Source organism: Alternaria incomplexa, assembly GCF_024043165.1.
Source record: "Alternaria incomplexa strain BMP 0042 chromosome Unknown scaffold_13, whole genome shotgun sequence".
Lineage (NCBI taxonomy): Eukaryota > Fungi > Ascomycota > Dothideomycetes > Pleosporales > Pleosporaceae > Alternaria > Alternaria incomplexa.
Genome location: NW_026249862.1, coordinates 1202603 through 1216836, shown reverse-complemented (window position 1 = coordinate 1216836; position 14234 = coordinate 1202603). Strand labels below are relative to the sequence as shown.

The 14234-nt window shown below is 54.3% G+C and overlaps 5 protein-coding genes across 5 annotated transcripts; all 5 read right to left on the bottom strand.

Annotated features, from left to right (window-relative positions):
- Positions 1-324: 324 nt before the first annotated feature.
- Positions 325-3145, bottom strand: J4E90_008713 (uncharacterized protein; the record flags this gene model as incomplete). The annotated part of the gene is made up of 4 exons (XM_051438235.1): positions 325-2647; positions 2695-2846; positions 2899-3056; positions 3109-3145. 4 exons carry the CDS (start codon positions 3143-3145, stop codon positions 325-327), a joined length of 2670 nt encoding a protein of 889 aa, XP_051288234.1.
- A 503-nt stretch (positions 3146-3648) lies between these two features.
- On the bottom strand, positions 3649-7400 carry RPC2 (DNA-directed RNA polymerase III subunit; the record flags this gene model as incomplete). The annotated part of the gene is made up of 3 exons (XM_051438234.1): positions 3649-3812; positions 3880-7336; positions 7386-7400. 3 exons carry the CDS (start codon positions 7398-7400, stop codon positions 3649-3651), a joined length of 3636 nt encoding a protein of 1211 aa, XP_051288233.1.
- A 543-nt stretch (positions 7401-7943) lies between these two features.
- On the bottom strand, positions 7944-8878 carry J4E90_008711 (uncharacterized protein; the record flags this gene model as incomplete). Its single annotated transcript, XM_051438233.1, has 2 exons — positions 7944-8854; positions 8875-8878. The coding sequence occupies 2 exons, from the start codon at positions 8876-8878 to the stop codon at positions 7944-7946; spliced, it is 915 nt and encodes a 304-aa protein (XP_051288232.1).
- A 1689-nt stretch (positions 8879-10567) lies between these two features.
- On the bottom strand, positions 10568-12340 carry J4E90_008710 (uncharacterized protein; the record flags this gene model as incomplete). Its single annotated transcript, XM_051438232.1, has 2 exons — positions 10568-12199; positions 12260-12340. The coding sequence occupies 2 exons, from the start codon at positions 12338-12340 to the stop codon at positions 10568-10570; spliced, it is 1713 nt and encodes a 570-aa protein (XP_051288231.1).
- A 366-nt stretch (positions 12341-12706) lies between these two features.
- J4E90_008709 (uncharacterized protein) lies at positions 12707-13702 on the bottom strand (the record flags this gene model as incomplete). Its single annotated transcript, XM_051438231.1, has 3 exons — positions 12707-13253; positions 13302-13461; positions 13516-13702. 3 exons carry the CDS (start codon positions 13700-13702, stop codon positions 12707-12709), a joined length of 894 nt encoding a protein of 297 aa, XP_051288230.1.
- Positions 13703-14234: the final 532 nt, after the last annotated feature.

The following is a 14234-nucleotide window of genomic DNA, read 5'->3' as shown; positions in this document are numbered from 1 at the left end:
TCCTCTTTCTATGTTACTCCCTTTAGTAATGCCAATAAATTGTCAAGCGGCACTTTCCATGATCTAACATTTGATCAAGTATTATAAGATGATTGATTGATCAGTAGACCCTTGCACAAGAAAAACATTAAACAGGCCTAAGGCCTACATGAAGATAGAAACACGCAAAGCAGGTAACCAACCGTTAACGTAGGCTCTAGGGCGTTCAATATTCTCCTCGAATTATGTGCTATATTGAGCAGCGAACGCTCGCTGTGCTACCCAGATAAATCATCACTGCATCAAAGCAACGATTGCACAATATCCCTCATTTAACCCCAGTACCTAGAAGTCGTCCTCATCGGCATCATCCCTAGCCAGCGCCTTCTTCTCCGCCAACTCCCTAATCTTCTCTCCAAGCACCTCCCTGCCATACCTACTCGCCACCTTACCCGCCAAATCCAGCATCTTGCCATTCGCATCCCTCATCAAACTAACAATCTCCAGCGCCTTCATCCCATGATCCTCACCCGCCAGACACTCCAACCCAAGCAACTGAAGCAGCGCACGGTCAATCGCCACTTCGAGCGTACTCAGCGCCGATTTCTGCGACGCCGTCGGACGCGTGTGGAGCAGGGTGGAAGAGAGTTGCGAATGTAGTGTCGAAGCGAGGATGAAGGCTTGTTCGTGGTCTTGCTGTTTCTCCTCGTTGGTCTGAGGCGCGTTGGCGTCTTCGTCCTCGTCTTCCATGTCGCTTTCCTCGCCTCCTCTTCTGTTCTTCTTGCTCCTGGCTTTGTCGATGACACTCGTGAGCGGGATTTCGAAGCCGAATTCGGAGAGGTGCGGGACGGGTGCTGAGGGGTATTGTTCTCGCCCTTTGATGATCATGCAGTGGAACTTTGCGCCTCCTATGCCTTCGGAGGATGTGGGTGATGAAGCGACGCCGACGGGCCAGTAGGACTCTTCTTTTCCGCCGCCGGCGCGGCGCGAGAGGAGTTTGGTGTCGAGCATGGGGACCCAGCGTGCCTGGCCGGTGTTTCTCCAGCCGAGGAGGGTGAGGAGGACGCCTGAGGAGTCGTAGATGTAGGGGTCTCCTTCTGCGGAGAAGAAGACGGAGGTTAGAGTTGTGCCTGGGGGTAGGGCGAGGATGTCGGAGTCTTGGTAGACGACGTCGTGTTTGATGTTTTCGATCGTGTAGAGGAGTTGGGTGCTGAGGTCGTTTTGGATGGGTCCGTTGCCAATCGTGAGGATGTAGTCGCGCCACGCTGCGCAGGTGACTGCTGGAGAACTCTTTTGCCTGTAGACGCGTACCGGAAGACCGAAGAGTGAGTATATGCGCACGTAGTTTGTCGATGTAGTTACGCAGACATATGAATTCGATAGTGCAATCGCAGTGACGGATTCTCCAGTCGGCAGATTGGTCCGCCATTCGGTTCTTGTCGTCCATGTCTCGTGCGGTCGGTAGTATATCATTGCTGGGTTGCCGTCACCTGTGCTGTTGGGTTGGCAGGCGAACAGTGTCCCGTTCTCGTTGAGGCAAGATTTGTCGTATAGGAAGACGTCGGTGAAGTGGAAGTTGCGGAATGTGTGTTCATCGTAGAATTTGACGCTTACTGTATGATGCTTGCCCTCCTGTTCCACGGTCTCGACATATCCGGTTAATGAACAGCAGAGTAGCCGGCGGTTTCCGCGCCAGGGTGTACTACCTGGTTGAAATGGCTCGTGTACTTGGGGACGGAAGAGGGCTGAGCTGTATGCGCGACGTTTCGAGGCAGGTTCTACGCCGCTAGTGAGATGTCCGTTTGGACGTTTCTTAGCAGCTGTGATTGCAGGAGCATATCCAGCGCCATCGTCGTCAATAACGAAATCCTCCATCTCTTCATCGCCATCCACTTGAGCTTCATCGTCCTGGAACTCTGGGCCCAAGATATCCTCTAACGAGTCCGGAGTTCCACTCCTTTGTCTCGGCCGTCCAGGGAGAGTCTGTACGTTGCCGTTCGTGAGCTTCGCTGGTTGTGGGACACCGGCTCGGCCTTCCGAGGGGTCGTGAAAGAAAGGAGCGGAGACTGTAGGCTTTTGTAGTAGGGGGAGATGTTCGTCGGGAACGAGGTCGGTATGGATGAAGAGTTCGCCTTCGTTGTTGGTGTACGATAGAATGTTCTCCGTTGGGTGCCATGCCATTGCGAGTATTGTAGCCTTGACATCGTCGAGCTTCTTGAGCTGTTTCTGTGTCTTGGTATCCCAAAGGCATAGGCTCAGATCGCTCGAGGTAGTTGCTAACAAGGCACCGTTCGGTGACCATGCCGCGGCGGTGATGTCGGCTGTATGACCTGTCTTGAAGACTCGCTGCCTCTCCCAATCACTCGTCGACATGACCTGTATCTGGCGCATGGCGGTGGGTGTAGCAAAAGCTCGCCCATCTGGATGCCAAAGGACTTTCGAACTCGTCTCCGCATCTGCTTCTAGGCTCTTGATCATGCCCTCCACTCTGTTGACCATCTCAGGCTCTCCGCCCTCCAGGTTATACATGTAGATGTGACCGTCGGTGCAGGATACGGCTAGTTGGGTCCCGGTCTTGTCGAAGGAAACGTGTTTGACGGCTCGAGGCTGTTCGCGCAAGCTTTTCATGCTCTTGTCTTTGACATTTACGAGGTTTACGACGAGTTCACTGCATTCGTTAGTGACCAGATCGGACGATTAGAGCCACATACGTACTCGCTGGCAACGGCAATCCAGTTGCCATCCGGGCTAAGAGCTACATCCCGTACTGGGAGCGTAGTCCTGACCAGAATCTCTTCGAACTTGCCATTATCGAGCGAGAACTTGCTCACTGTGCCGTCCTCTGAGCCGGTGATGAAGTAGCCATTCTGCCTAAGGATCAGTATGTTGCCCCAACCCTGATCATGTTGTATTGCGCACCCCAGCTACGACAGCAGTGTTGTTCTCCTGACATTCATCTATCGTGACTGGCTCGTCATCGGAGCCCGTAGTGAAGACGCGGCAGTAGTTGTCGACTCCGGCTGTGACGAGTTTCTTTCCGTTGGGTGTGTATGCGAGATAGGTTGCGCCAGGGGCATCTAGAGCTTCAATCAGAATGGCAATTCTTATTTATGATCCCGGTTTACTTACGGGCCTGTCGAGCGCGGAGGCGCTGTGTGGTAGCCATTGTGGTATGGTGTGATGGTTGCTACTCGGGAGTGCACCGCGTTCCGGTCGACGCGACCGCGTAAAGTGGGTGAGGCTAGCGCGCTTTGAAGACGCCCCCGCCGCCCTCATCATTCCTCCCGTCAACAACATCCGCCATCGTGGACTGTCCTTCGCTTGCAATAATGCTGCTGAGTACATTTTCTTCGTTATGTCTCATACCGAATCCGACCCGGAACTCTACGCCCTCCAGCACGGGAATAGAATCTCGTAACGCTACAATGCACAACAACGACTGCACCTTATACAAGAAAAGACCCGAACAGACCTGGAGCCTACATCGACGTTAGGTCACCTACTTTGCATGTTTTCATGTTGATGTAGGCTGTAGACCATCTCAGGTAATGTAACATTTCCATAATCGTGTACACTGTAAATAAATCATCATGACAAACGCCACGCTATGCACCCAAGCCCAGTACCGTCCAAGATCAGCGCCAATCATGCATCCACTTCTCTCCTTCCCTAAGCGTCCCTTGGAAATTCATCTTCCAACCCAATCGTCACCTTGACATTCATACTACCCAGCTCCTGAATAAGAAGCTTAGCAGCATACGGCATAGTAATCTTGCGAACCGCCTTTTCGCTCTCACAGAGCTTGCAGTAGCCGCTGTAACCCATTTGACCACCTGTCATCATCATTAGCAGAGGTCTTGTAAGGAAAATTCGAATAGTGAAGGGAAGAGAGCGACTTACACTTCTCACAGACATCCACATTATGCGCATCCGAACTAATCATCAACCGCTCAAGCAGTAGCTGACTAGCTCCATACGCAATCAAACAATCACGTTCCATCTCGCCCAGACGCAATCCACCGTCCCTCGCCCTACCCTCCGTAGGCTGTCTTGTGAGGATAGCGCGCGGACCCCTCGCACGCGAATGCATCTTATCCTGCACCATGTGCTTGAGTTTCTGGTAGTAGATCGGGCCGAAAAAGGTGTAGAATTGGTGGGCTTCTCCTGTGATGCCGCTTGTCAGGTAGTCTTTTCCTGTGTAGGAGAAGCCTTTTTCTACGAGGATCTGCGACATGTCTTCCACGGTGGAGCCGCCGAATGCGGTGCCGTATTCTAGTGTGCCGTTTAGAACACCGGCTTTGCCTGAGAGGAGCTCCATCATCTTGCCGACTGTCATACGCGAGGGGAATCCGTGAGGGTTCATGATGATGTCGGGGCAGATGCCTTGGTCGTTGAAGGGCATGTCTTCTTGTTGGACGATGAGTCCTGTTGTTCCTTTTTGACCGTGGCGAGAGGAGAACTTGTCGCCGAGTTCGGGACGTCGTGTTTGGCGCATGAGGAGCTTGATCAGGGTCGTTCCGGCTTCGTTCTCGGTGATGCAGGCTTTGTCGATGTAGCTGCAGTCGGGCATCTTGTACTTGTCGGGCTTGTCTTTGTAGACGTTTGTTGCAGGCCCGGCGGTGTCTTGGGGAATGGATTTCAGAAGATAGGCGTCGCCTGCTTCTATGCGCGCACCAACTTGGGCGATACCGTCTTGTCCGATGGCTTGGTGGCTGGTGTTATCCACATCGAGAGCGCCGGCATTGATACGGTCAGAGGTGCCGTTGGCATAGGTCTTCAGCGGTGTGACATGCTTCTTCAGAACCTGGCAGCGACCGAAGCCACGGTCGCAGGAGGCCTTGTTCAGGATGAGCGCATCCTCAATATCGTATCCGGAGTAGGACATGACAGCGACGGTTGCATTTTGTCCGGCAGGCAGCTTGTCGTATTTGGTGAGCTCAATGGTGCGGGTCTTGACCATGGGCTGCTGTGGATAGACCATCAAGTATAGCAGTGTGTCTATCCTCTTGAACTGGTTGTAGGCGATCGCGCCAATAGCTTGCTTACCCATAGCGCATTGGTAAGTGTTACGAGGCGACTGGTTGTGATGTGGGTATGGGATGAGACCAGCAACGGCGCCCAGTATGGTGAAGGGCTCGATTTCGAGATGTGTAGTGTATTGGTTGATTTCGCTCTCCTTCAAAGCAATGTTCGTGTCGTTCTCTTCGTTGGTATCGAGGTACTCCACCAGACCTCTTGTCAGGAAGTCCTCAAACTCCATGGTGCCCTTGCGAAGCGCCTTGAGGTAGCGCGAGGTAACCTTGGACCGTTGGTTTTCGACAATGATCATCGGCCGGCAGATTCGACCTTCGTCCGTGGCGATGTGAACTTCGCAGTGGTCGTGATCGATGTGAATGCTAGTGAACTCGGAGATTCGTCCCATTCTCCTGAGTTTCCGGAAGCTGTTGAGGAATCGTTTAGGTGTGTCGGTGACTGCGATAGGTGTACCGTTGAGACACACACTATATACACCATCTGCGTGGATCTCCTCTCCAGTCTGGAAACAGATATCTTCGGCACCCAGCATAAACACGATCTTGCGCACTGGATCATCGTCATCTTCGGTTGTGATATGCGTCATGAGCGCCAGGTTTTTGACCAAACCACAAGCTTCACCTTCAGGCGTATCGGAGGTGCACAGCATGCCAAATTGCGAGGGTTGTAGCGCACGGGGACCAGAGACCTTACGCGTCTTTTCGAACTGCGAACTGATTCTCGTCATCATACCCAGCGCCGCAATATAACTCAGTCTGCTCAAGACGTGAGTCACACCCGCCCTCTCCATCTTGAAACGCTTCAAACTCCAATTTCCAGTCGCAATGGCGCGCTCGACACCCATGGTGATATGGTTCTTGTGTACGCTGAAGTGCGAGAAGGCGTCAAATTCTTGCGCTCGGACGGGTTTCTTCAGTACTTTGTCGATGCTCAACTTGAAGTCGTGGTTGAAGCGCTTGAAGTGATCTTCGAATAAGAGTGACAGCATCTGTCCAGACAACTCGAGACGCTTGTTTCCGACATAGTCGCGATCGTCTACAAGCTTCGGGTCTTGCATGGCCATCAGAACTCGACGTGCCATGAGGGCCACGTATAGTGCCTTTGGTCGGTAGTTCGTGCCTTCGACTGGGACGTGGGGAAGGACAACGTTGGACAAACACTCGATAGCCTCTAAGTGATAGTTCCGACTGCGCGAGGTACCGAGCGGCTTCTTCACTAGTCGTACGCGGTGGCCGATATACTCAAGTGCTCGCTCCTGAGTGTGTATGCCTTCCTTTGCGCACGCCTCGAAATTGGCAGCGAAGTTATCTTGGTACGCGGTGTCCTCGCCGGCTATCAAGAGTATGATCTCCTTGTCGGAGTGTACACCCAGTGCCTTCATTACGAAGACAATCGGGATTTCTTCGGAAAGCGTGTTGTGGCGGAGGTACATGAGACCCTTCTTCTGAATAACGTACGTCTTGGTACGCCTCTCGTGTGTAGAACTCGTGACGCTGGCTTGCATGATGCCTTTGGCACTCTCAACAATGACACGATTCTTGTTCAGCTGCTCTTGAACCAGGATGACCTTCTCTTGTCCTCGGGTGATGAAGTAGCCTCCTGGGTCTAGCGGACACTCGTCCATGACTGCCATTTCGCGATCGTTCTTCCCTGCAAGCACGCACTTGTTGCTTTTCAGCATTATAGGCATACGCCCAATCTTGATACCCGTCCGCTTGACCTTTGAGTTCCCACGGGTATATATGATGTCCACTACTATCGGCGCCGCGTATGTCATGTCGCGCAATCGGCACTCGTTGGGTGTAATGGTACTGCGGTGGTGGTCGAGGTCATCTTCTTCCTGTCGATTTGGGGAAAGGACGCGAATGTCTGTGTACTCGAGAAGGAACTTGGGGTCGGTATCGCTGCGGACGAAACGGTTGGCCTTGAGGATTTTCTTGAGTTCCACATCGACGAAGTGGTTGTATGAGTCGACATGCTGCTTGACCAGTCCCTTGGTCTTCAGAAAGGCCGGTAGAAGATTCCACTTATCGCGCGCAGTATTGATCGGATCGGTCAGACTCTTTCCGTAGTAGAAGGGCTCGAGGAGGGCGGCAAACTCGTCTTTGGCGTGGGTAAGCGGCGCTTTTCGTTTTCGCGTCGCCTCTGCCGATGTGGAAGCGTTGGGATTGAGGTCAGTCGCGTCGTCGCCTGCTGTCGTATGAGGCTTTGCGCCTACAGCGTCCACGTCCATAGCATCGTCAACTTTCTGTACTGCGGGAGCAGCAGTCGCAGCATTCGCCTTCGCGGCCCCGCGCGGGGCAGCTTCGGGCTTCGCGACTTCCTAAAGTCAAATTAGTCCCTGGTCGCTACGATCATGCGAGACTTCTCACCTTCTTGCCCACCATTTTGTGCGACAGTAGAGCAGTCGGCGAAGGTTGAGGCGGCGGGTGAGTAGGTTAGTTCGACCGACCAGCTGCAGCAAACATTTGGCGTTCGGCGAGTCAGAAGTGAGAATTAATACTGACCAATCGGTAATCCGCAATAGTCTCAGCATCCGTCTGGGTGGGTGACCAACAATACAGACACCCAGACTCGCGCGAGCGAAACTTGGAAAAAGAGAACGCGCTTACAACTTACACAAGCATCACGAAGGTCTCAACTTAGCTTCCGTTGTCGGTATAAAGTGTCTCGGGAGTCACTGAATCATCACAGGTAAAGCACAAGTTATCTGCAGACAACGTTCAAGCATTTAGTGATCAGGACTCGGTTGCTACCAATGCTATGCCATTCAACGCCCGCTATGCCACCAGAAAGCTATCTTCCAAGATCCAGATGCAAGCCAAATCGAAACTATCATCTCAAGTCTCCAAGAAACCTCATGCCAAGGAGCCACCAGCCGTGAATCACCAGTCGTAGTCTGCAAGATCGTCACCCAGCGAACGCCGGTACTAGAAGGCATCGCTGACATCCGCCTCCCCGTTTATGCTTCGTAGTGAACCCTCTGCAAGATCAACCCTCAGCTGAGCCGTATCCGCCTCGCGTTCAAGACTGTCCCACTCCCTGAGTTTCTGCCTCTTCGCATCTTCCTTCTTATCGATCATCTCTCTCAACTTCTGCGCCTCGGCTTCAAGCTTCAGGATCTTGCTCTTGTCGTACAACTCGGGTGCTCTTTGGCCACCAGGGATCTCCTTGGGGAGGTCGGAGAGATGGTCTCGGAAGCGCATCGTACGGGGGTAGGTTGTAGCGGTAGAGTTGTTAGATCCGCGGAATGAGGGAGCAAAGGGTGCTGCTCCACTGGGTCCGCTGCTGGAACCACGTGGGCCGGATGGCGCACCACCGTAGTAGCCTCCTCCTCGTGGTCCTGCGCCCCAAGATCCTCGTCGTGAGGATGGGCCTGAAAAGTCTCCTCGTCCTTCGTATCCCCCAAAGCCACCGCGGCCACCACCACGCGGTCGTGTTGGCGCTGCTAGAACAGGGTTATTGCCCCGGGGAAAGGAGGGGGCCTGTGGTGTCAAGCTCGAAGGTCCAACTGGAGGGGATATCGCAGGGGAGGGATAGCTCCTGCTGGAAGGTCCTGTTGGTGGAGCTCTGGCAAAGTTGCTGTCGCCATTGCGGTACGAAGACGACGATGGTCCAGTAGGAGGCGCGAAGTCTCTATCTCCGCGCGGTCCTGTCGGAGGACTGTCGCGTCGACGTGGAGGCGATCGCTCTCGCTCGCGACTGTAGTCTCGTCCTCTATCGGGGAGACGCTCACGGAAAGGCGATCGTGGTGCTGAGGCGGGCTCTCTGACTGGTCGGTCTTCTACCAGGGCAGCCCGACTGGGGTGGATGGGTGGTGGGGAAGAGCGGCGGGACGTCGCTGCGGAGTCCCTACCCGACGCATCGTTCGAAGCATATGCTGGCCGCGCTGGCGAAGGAGACCTGCGACTCCTCCATGTATCCGCAGTGTAAGGGTCGGGACGCTCGCGTCTTGGAGAGGGTGAGCGGCGTCGGTAGTCGCGCGTGTCACGAGTGTCGCGGGCCGGAGAGTATCTGCGGGGAGGGCTTCATATAAGGTCAGCAAATGGCATGGCGCGAGGGGATACTGAAAGCATACCTATTCACCCGGGAGCGCGGCTCTTCGTACCGGCTCGGACGAACAGGCGAGCGTATACCCCGGCTCCTAGCTGGGGAGACATCGCGCTCTCTTGGTGGTGGAGACCTTTCGCGTGGTCGCGGGGAGCGAGTATACGAGTCGTACTGATCGCGGTCCCGTCGCGGCAGCGGTGACCTTGCCCTGTAGTCATCACGTCTAGGCTCATCTCGTCGCGGCGAAAATGCTCGGCGAGGCGGTGATCGAGGGCGTGCCCTCCAGTTGTCGTCGCGACGTGGGCTCCGGGATCTTCTCCGGAAACCAGGCGATCGACTGCGCGGACGCGATGAACGGCCACCAGGAACATATGTATCTGCCGAAGCTATACCGCGACGGATGGGCGAGGCGCGACGAGGAGGAGGCGAGGCGCGGCGGGGAGGAGGTGAACGGGCTCGGTAGCTGTCTCCGCGTGGAGAGCGTGGGCGAGGGCCAGGAGAACGCGGACGGTATGTGTTGGAGTACCTGTCGTCTCTATGGCGATGTTAGTAGATGCGCCCATAGTAGATGCCGCATGCCTGGGAACATGTTTGCGCATCGGAGCCTAGGCGGCCCTTGGTTTGGAGTCGACAAACCTTCGGTCTCCTCGATCTCGCTCACGATCCCTGTCCATTTCTGCGGCGAGGGTGATGTGCTGTGCCTATCGCAGGTAAACAATACTAAGTGATGTGGTCGTAGCGATTAGTCCGGGTTGATAGCTAACGACTGCGCTTGCTGGGCGGTGGTGGCTGGTCGTGTGTTGGGTCGCAAAAAGAGAAGTTCAGAGCCAAGCCTCCAGCGACTGGACGCGTTCGTAGGTCACGTGCGGGGGAGGCGTGCGAGCACTGGCCGTGGGTCAGTCACATTGCAAACAGCCAACCGTTTGATTCACATTCAACTTGGTCGCCGGATGTGCAATCGGGCAGCCGAGAGAGGGTACTGTGTGCGTGTGCGCGGTAGATCCAGAATTCCGTAGATAGCACTTCAGACAGCATCTGGTGTCTTCCCCCCTGCGCTCCTGACATCGCTACATCTTTTCGGTGCCCTCCAAATGGAAGCCTCAATCTACTCCTCAGTAGCCAAGACATTGTGTGTCTGTCGTCCCAGTCTGATGGTACCACCCCTTGACTCACGTTTTCAGCTATTGTCTTTCACATCCTTTGTCCTGCATGTCGCATCCGTCAAGCCTTTCGTCGACACGAGACGTACCGCCCCCTCCATAGTCAGCATACAATTCTTCCGTCATTCTTGTCCTTGGAAGTGAGAAATTCTTCATCTTGATTATGTTCAACTGCGGTCAACCTTGGCTGCCGCATGTAACGCCGTATCCCAATGCTGAATGTGCCGAAGCCCTACTGACCATTAACATCCGTGACGCCGGCTCCCTGACAGAGCTCTTGAAAAATGCAATCCGTAATCTTTTGTACAAAACACATGTCCTTTGCGGACTCTTGACCAACAGACCTAGCGCCTGGTCTTTCGCTCGTCCTCCCGCTTCGCGCGCTTCCTGCTCTCCTGGTTGATCATGTCCGCCAAATCATCTTGATCGATACTCTGCCATTGGCCTTGCGCTTCGGCTCTTTGCCTTGACTCGTACTCTTTCTTCAGTGCGTCCTTATCGAGCTTGTCACTATCTGCCAACTGGTCGACATCAACCGACACGTCGATGTCTCCAGCCTTACGCTTCCTTTGTGCGTGTCCAAGTGCGTCGCGCCTAGCCGCATCCAGGTCATAAGCGTGCTCTCCGCCAAAGAAACCAGTCGCCGAGATGTTCTTCTCAGGAAGCACTGTACCGGCGCTGCGGGGTACACCCGGCTCTTCAGTCTCGATTCCTTTCCGCTGCTTCCGGAGCTGGAACTCTCCACCGATGCTCTCTGCTCCTCCAATCTCGGATGGCATGGCAGATGCTGTTGTCATCGATGTCTGGATGCCGCTCGCGTCTTCGTCGCCTCCCTCCTCGTCATCTTCGTCTTCCTCCTCTTCTTCGTCGCTCTCCTCGTCTTCACTTTCGCCCTCAGCTCGTAGTGCTCCCCAGATACCACGCTCTACAGGCTCGCCGACATGAGTAGGCTGTTGTTGCTCTTCCAGTATGGCTGTTCCATACAAATCGCCTCCAAATTGTGGCTTGCCAGCGTCGTCGATTGGGGGTTTACCCCACTGGCCGGGCTGGAAGCCCCAGGAGGAACCAGGAGGGATTGGAGCGTTTACACCAGGGACGCGCATGTTCGGGTAGGATGGGGGAGGACCGAAGCGCTGCATGTTGATGAGCCAAGGGGGCGGATGGCCTGGCATCATTCCGAGAGCCTCGCGGAGCTCCTCGCTCAGCTCGCCGGGCTTGAGATTCACGAGATTGGTCTCGAACTCCTTGCCCTCGTAGTAGACCTCGCCGTACCGCGTCAACTCTGGCTTCGTCTGTCGCCTGAAGAAGGCATCGTATAGTTTTGCATAGTCGATGTCGAGCTTGCCGAGCTTTCCTTGGACGCGCTCTCGCTGCTTTTGCCTCATCGTCATGTCTGCTTGCTTTTCCAGTACTGCATCACGCATCTCTGCGATACCAGTTTCCTGGATGAACTTGGGTAGGGCGAACGGAGGTTTCTCGATACCGCGTTTCGATGAAAGGTACTCGCGCTTGAGTGACCAGTGGGTCGGGACGGGAATGACGTTCTTCGCCCCCTTGATGGAGATGAGCAGCTGTGGATTTGAGGATGACACATCCGTCCACTCAACCAACTCAGGCCGGGGGACCAGTGATTTCAGTTGCGCAACCGACAACTTGTTCATTTGCTTCCGCTGCTTCTTGGAGAGCTTGGGCTTGCCATCGTCCTCGTCCTCGCTGGGGATGTCGTCGTCGGAGAAATAGATGTCTGGCTTCTCCTCGTCCTTGGTCGCCGCTTCCTCCTCGGTCGGCTCCCTGAATTTCTCGAAGACGCTCTTGTATTCCTCAAACACGGGGTCGTCGAGGTCGTACTGGTTCGCGATATCGTCAACGGTGAGAAGGTTCGCGGGCTTGACCGCCTGTGCTTCGTTATTGCTGTCGCTTTCGGGTGCGGGAGATTCGCTCTCACGCGCAGAGTCAGCGGCCTCGGACGGTGTCTCCTGTATGGCTGTCAGTACAATGTATTGCGATGCGCAATGCGATGCGCGTGGTTTGCTTACAGAACGCTGTTGCTTCTTCTTCGCCCGGCGATAGGCGTTCTTGTTCACCTGCTTCTTGCCCTTTGCGACTGCGCCTGACATGGCGGCGGTGATTGCGCGGTGCGTCACTGGAACTCGTGATGTTTGATGATATGCGCGGCCCGGTCCGTGTATACAATCGCGCGATGTGGGTGGGTGCAAAGGGTGATGCGCGACAGGTCGAAGTCGAGGTGGAAGTTGCTGAGCTCGCGCCGAAAGATTGAGAGCCTGTCTTGGCGCTAACGGGGTCGCCCCAACCCAGCCCTAGCAGTTGTATTCACCCACGCCGGAACTTCAGCGGCAATTTTCAAACAACATCAAACAAGCTCACAATATTTGTGTTATCAAGATGTGCATGGTTCATCACTCTTGGTCTGCTATATCAAACATGACCCACGCGCTGCTTCATACAGCTCCAGGGCTGCTACACTATGACTGATCATCATCCTTGAAGATGTGTCCCCAGAATCCGCGGAAGTGCTTCTTCTGCCCAATCTCATTCATATCCTTGATCTCCTTAGGCGTCAGCTTGAACGTGTTCGCCCTCAAGTAATCACTCAGCCTCTGCTCCTTTCCACTCGTCGTAATTGGCACAATATCCTGGTCCATGCACCACCTAAGGTAGATCTCGTTCTCGCCCACAGCATACTTCTTCGTCAGTGCTCCCACGTAGTCGTCCAGAGGACCGGGCTTGGCTTTGGTGGCAGGAGTGAGAGGCGCATACGCGACGGTGGCAATGTTGTTCTGCTTGTGGAATTCGAGGAGTTCTGGCCTTTGCAGGTAGGGGTGGAGCTCGATCTGGTTGCATACTGGCTTGACTTTCGCGGTCTTCAGGATGGCGGCGAGATGGTTAGGGAGATAGTTGGAGACGCCGATGGACTTTGCGAGGCCGGATGCTTGAACGGCTTCCATGTCAGCCCATGCCTTCTGGAGGTCTTCGTCTGAGCCTGCAAACCACGGCTGGTGGATGAGGTACCTATGCTCGTCAGAATATAGATTGTTGATGCAGATTTTAGAGACATACAGGTCAACATAGTCCAGTTGCAACTTCTCCAGACTCGTCTTGATAGCTCCCGCAATATTTTTGATGTTGTCGTTGTTGACTTTGGTAGTAACGTATAGCTTCTCACGCGGGATGCCACTCTCCTTGATCGCGGTGCCCAACTCGGTCTCGGTCTTGTAGACTGCCAGTTATCAGCAAGGTTCTCAGACCCGTTAATGTGCAACGACTAGCATACCCTCGGCGCCATCAAGATGCGTGTATCCTAGCTTGGTCGCAATCTTGACAGAATCAATGATAGCCTGGTCGATCTTGCTTTCCTCGCCAGTCTTGAACCAGGCAGTACCAGTACCGTAGCCTAGCATTGGCATCGAAGTACCATCGTTGAGCTTCAACTTGGGAATGGTGATGTCGAGGTTGGCCATTGTTGCGAATGCTTTTGCTGGTGGTAGAAAGGGTATTCTGATGTGGTGAGACGAGATCCGATTGGATTTAAGCTGGTGTCGGGCGGGACAACTTATGCTTCGAGCGCAACTGAGCATCAACTGAGAAGGAGTGTGATGGTGGTCAAGTCCTACTGTGTTACGTGATTACCAGGATGCCGCGCGTGTCTCAATGCCGAAGGTGGGGTGATGCTGACAAGCGACGTCACCGCGAGCGCCTGCCCTAAATCCCGATAGAATACATTTCATTGCACCATTTCGAAACTTAGAGCTTTATCGCTACTGTACTAGGACAGCTATTTAGAAATTACTAAGCTGTTTAACATGCGCCGAGCTGCTGCTTCTAGGATTGTGTTCCTGCATGTCCGACGCGCCGTCTTGACTGGTCGCCCAAGCTACTGTTGGCTAGCCTGATGAAAGCACTAAAGGATATGATACGAACTTTAGAGAAGTAATGAAATGCCTTGCGATTACAGCAGTATGATGCATCGCGAGATGTTGAGAACATCGTCGT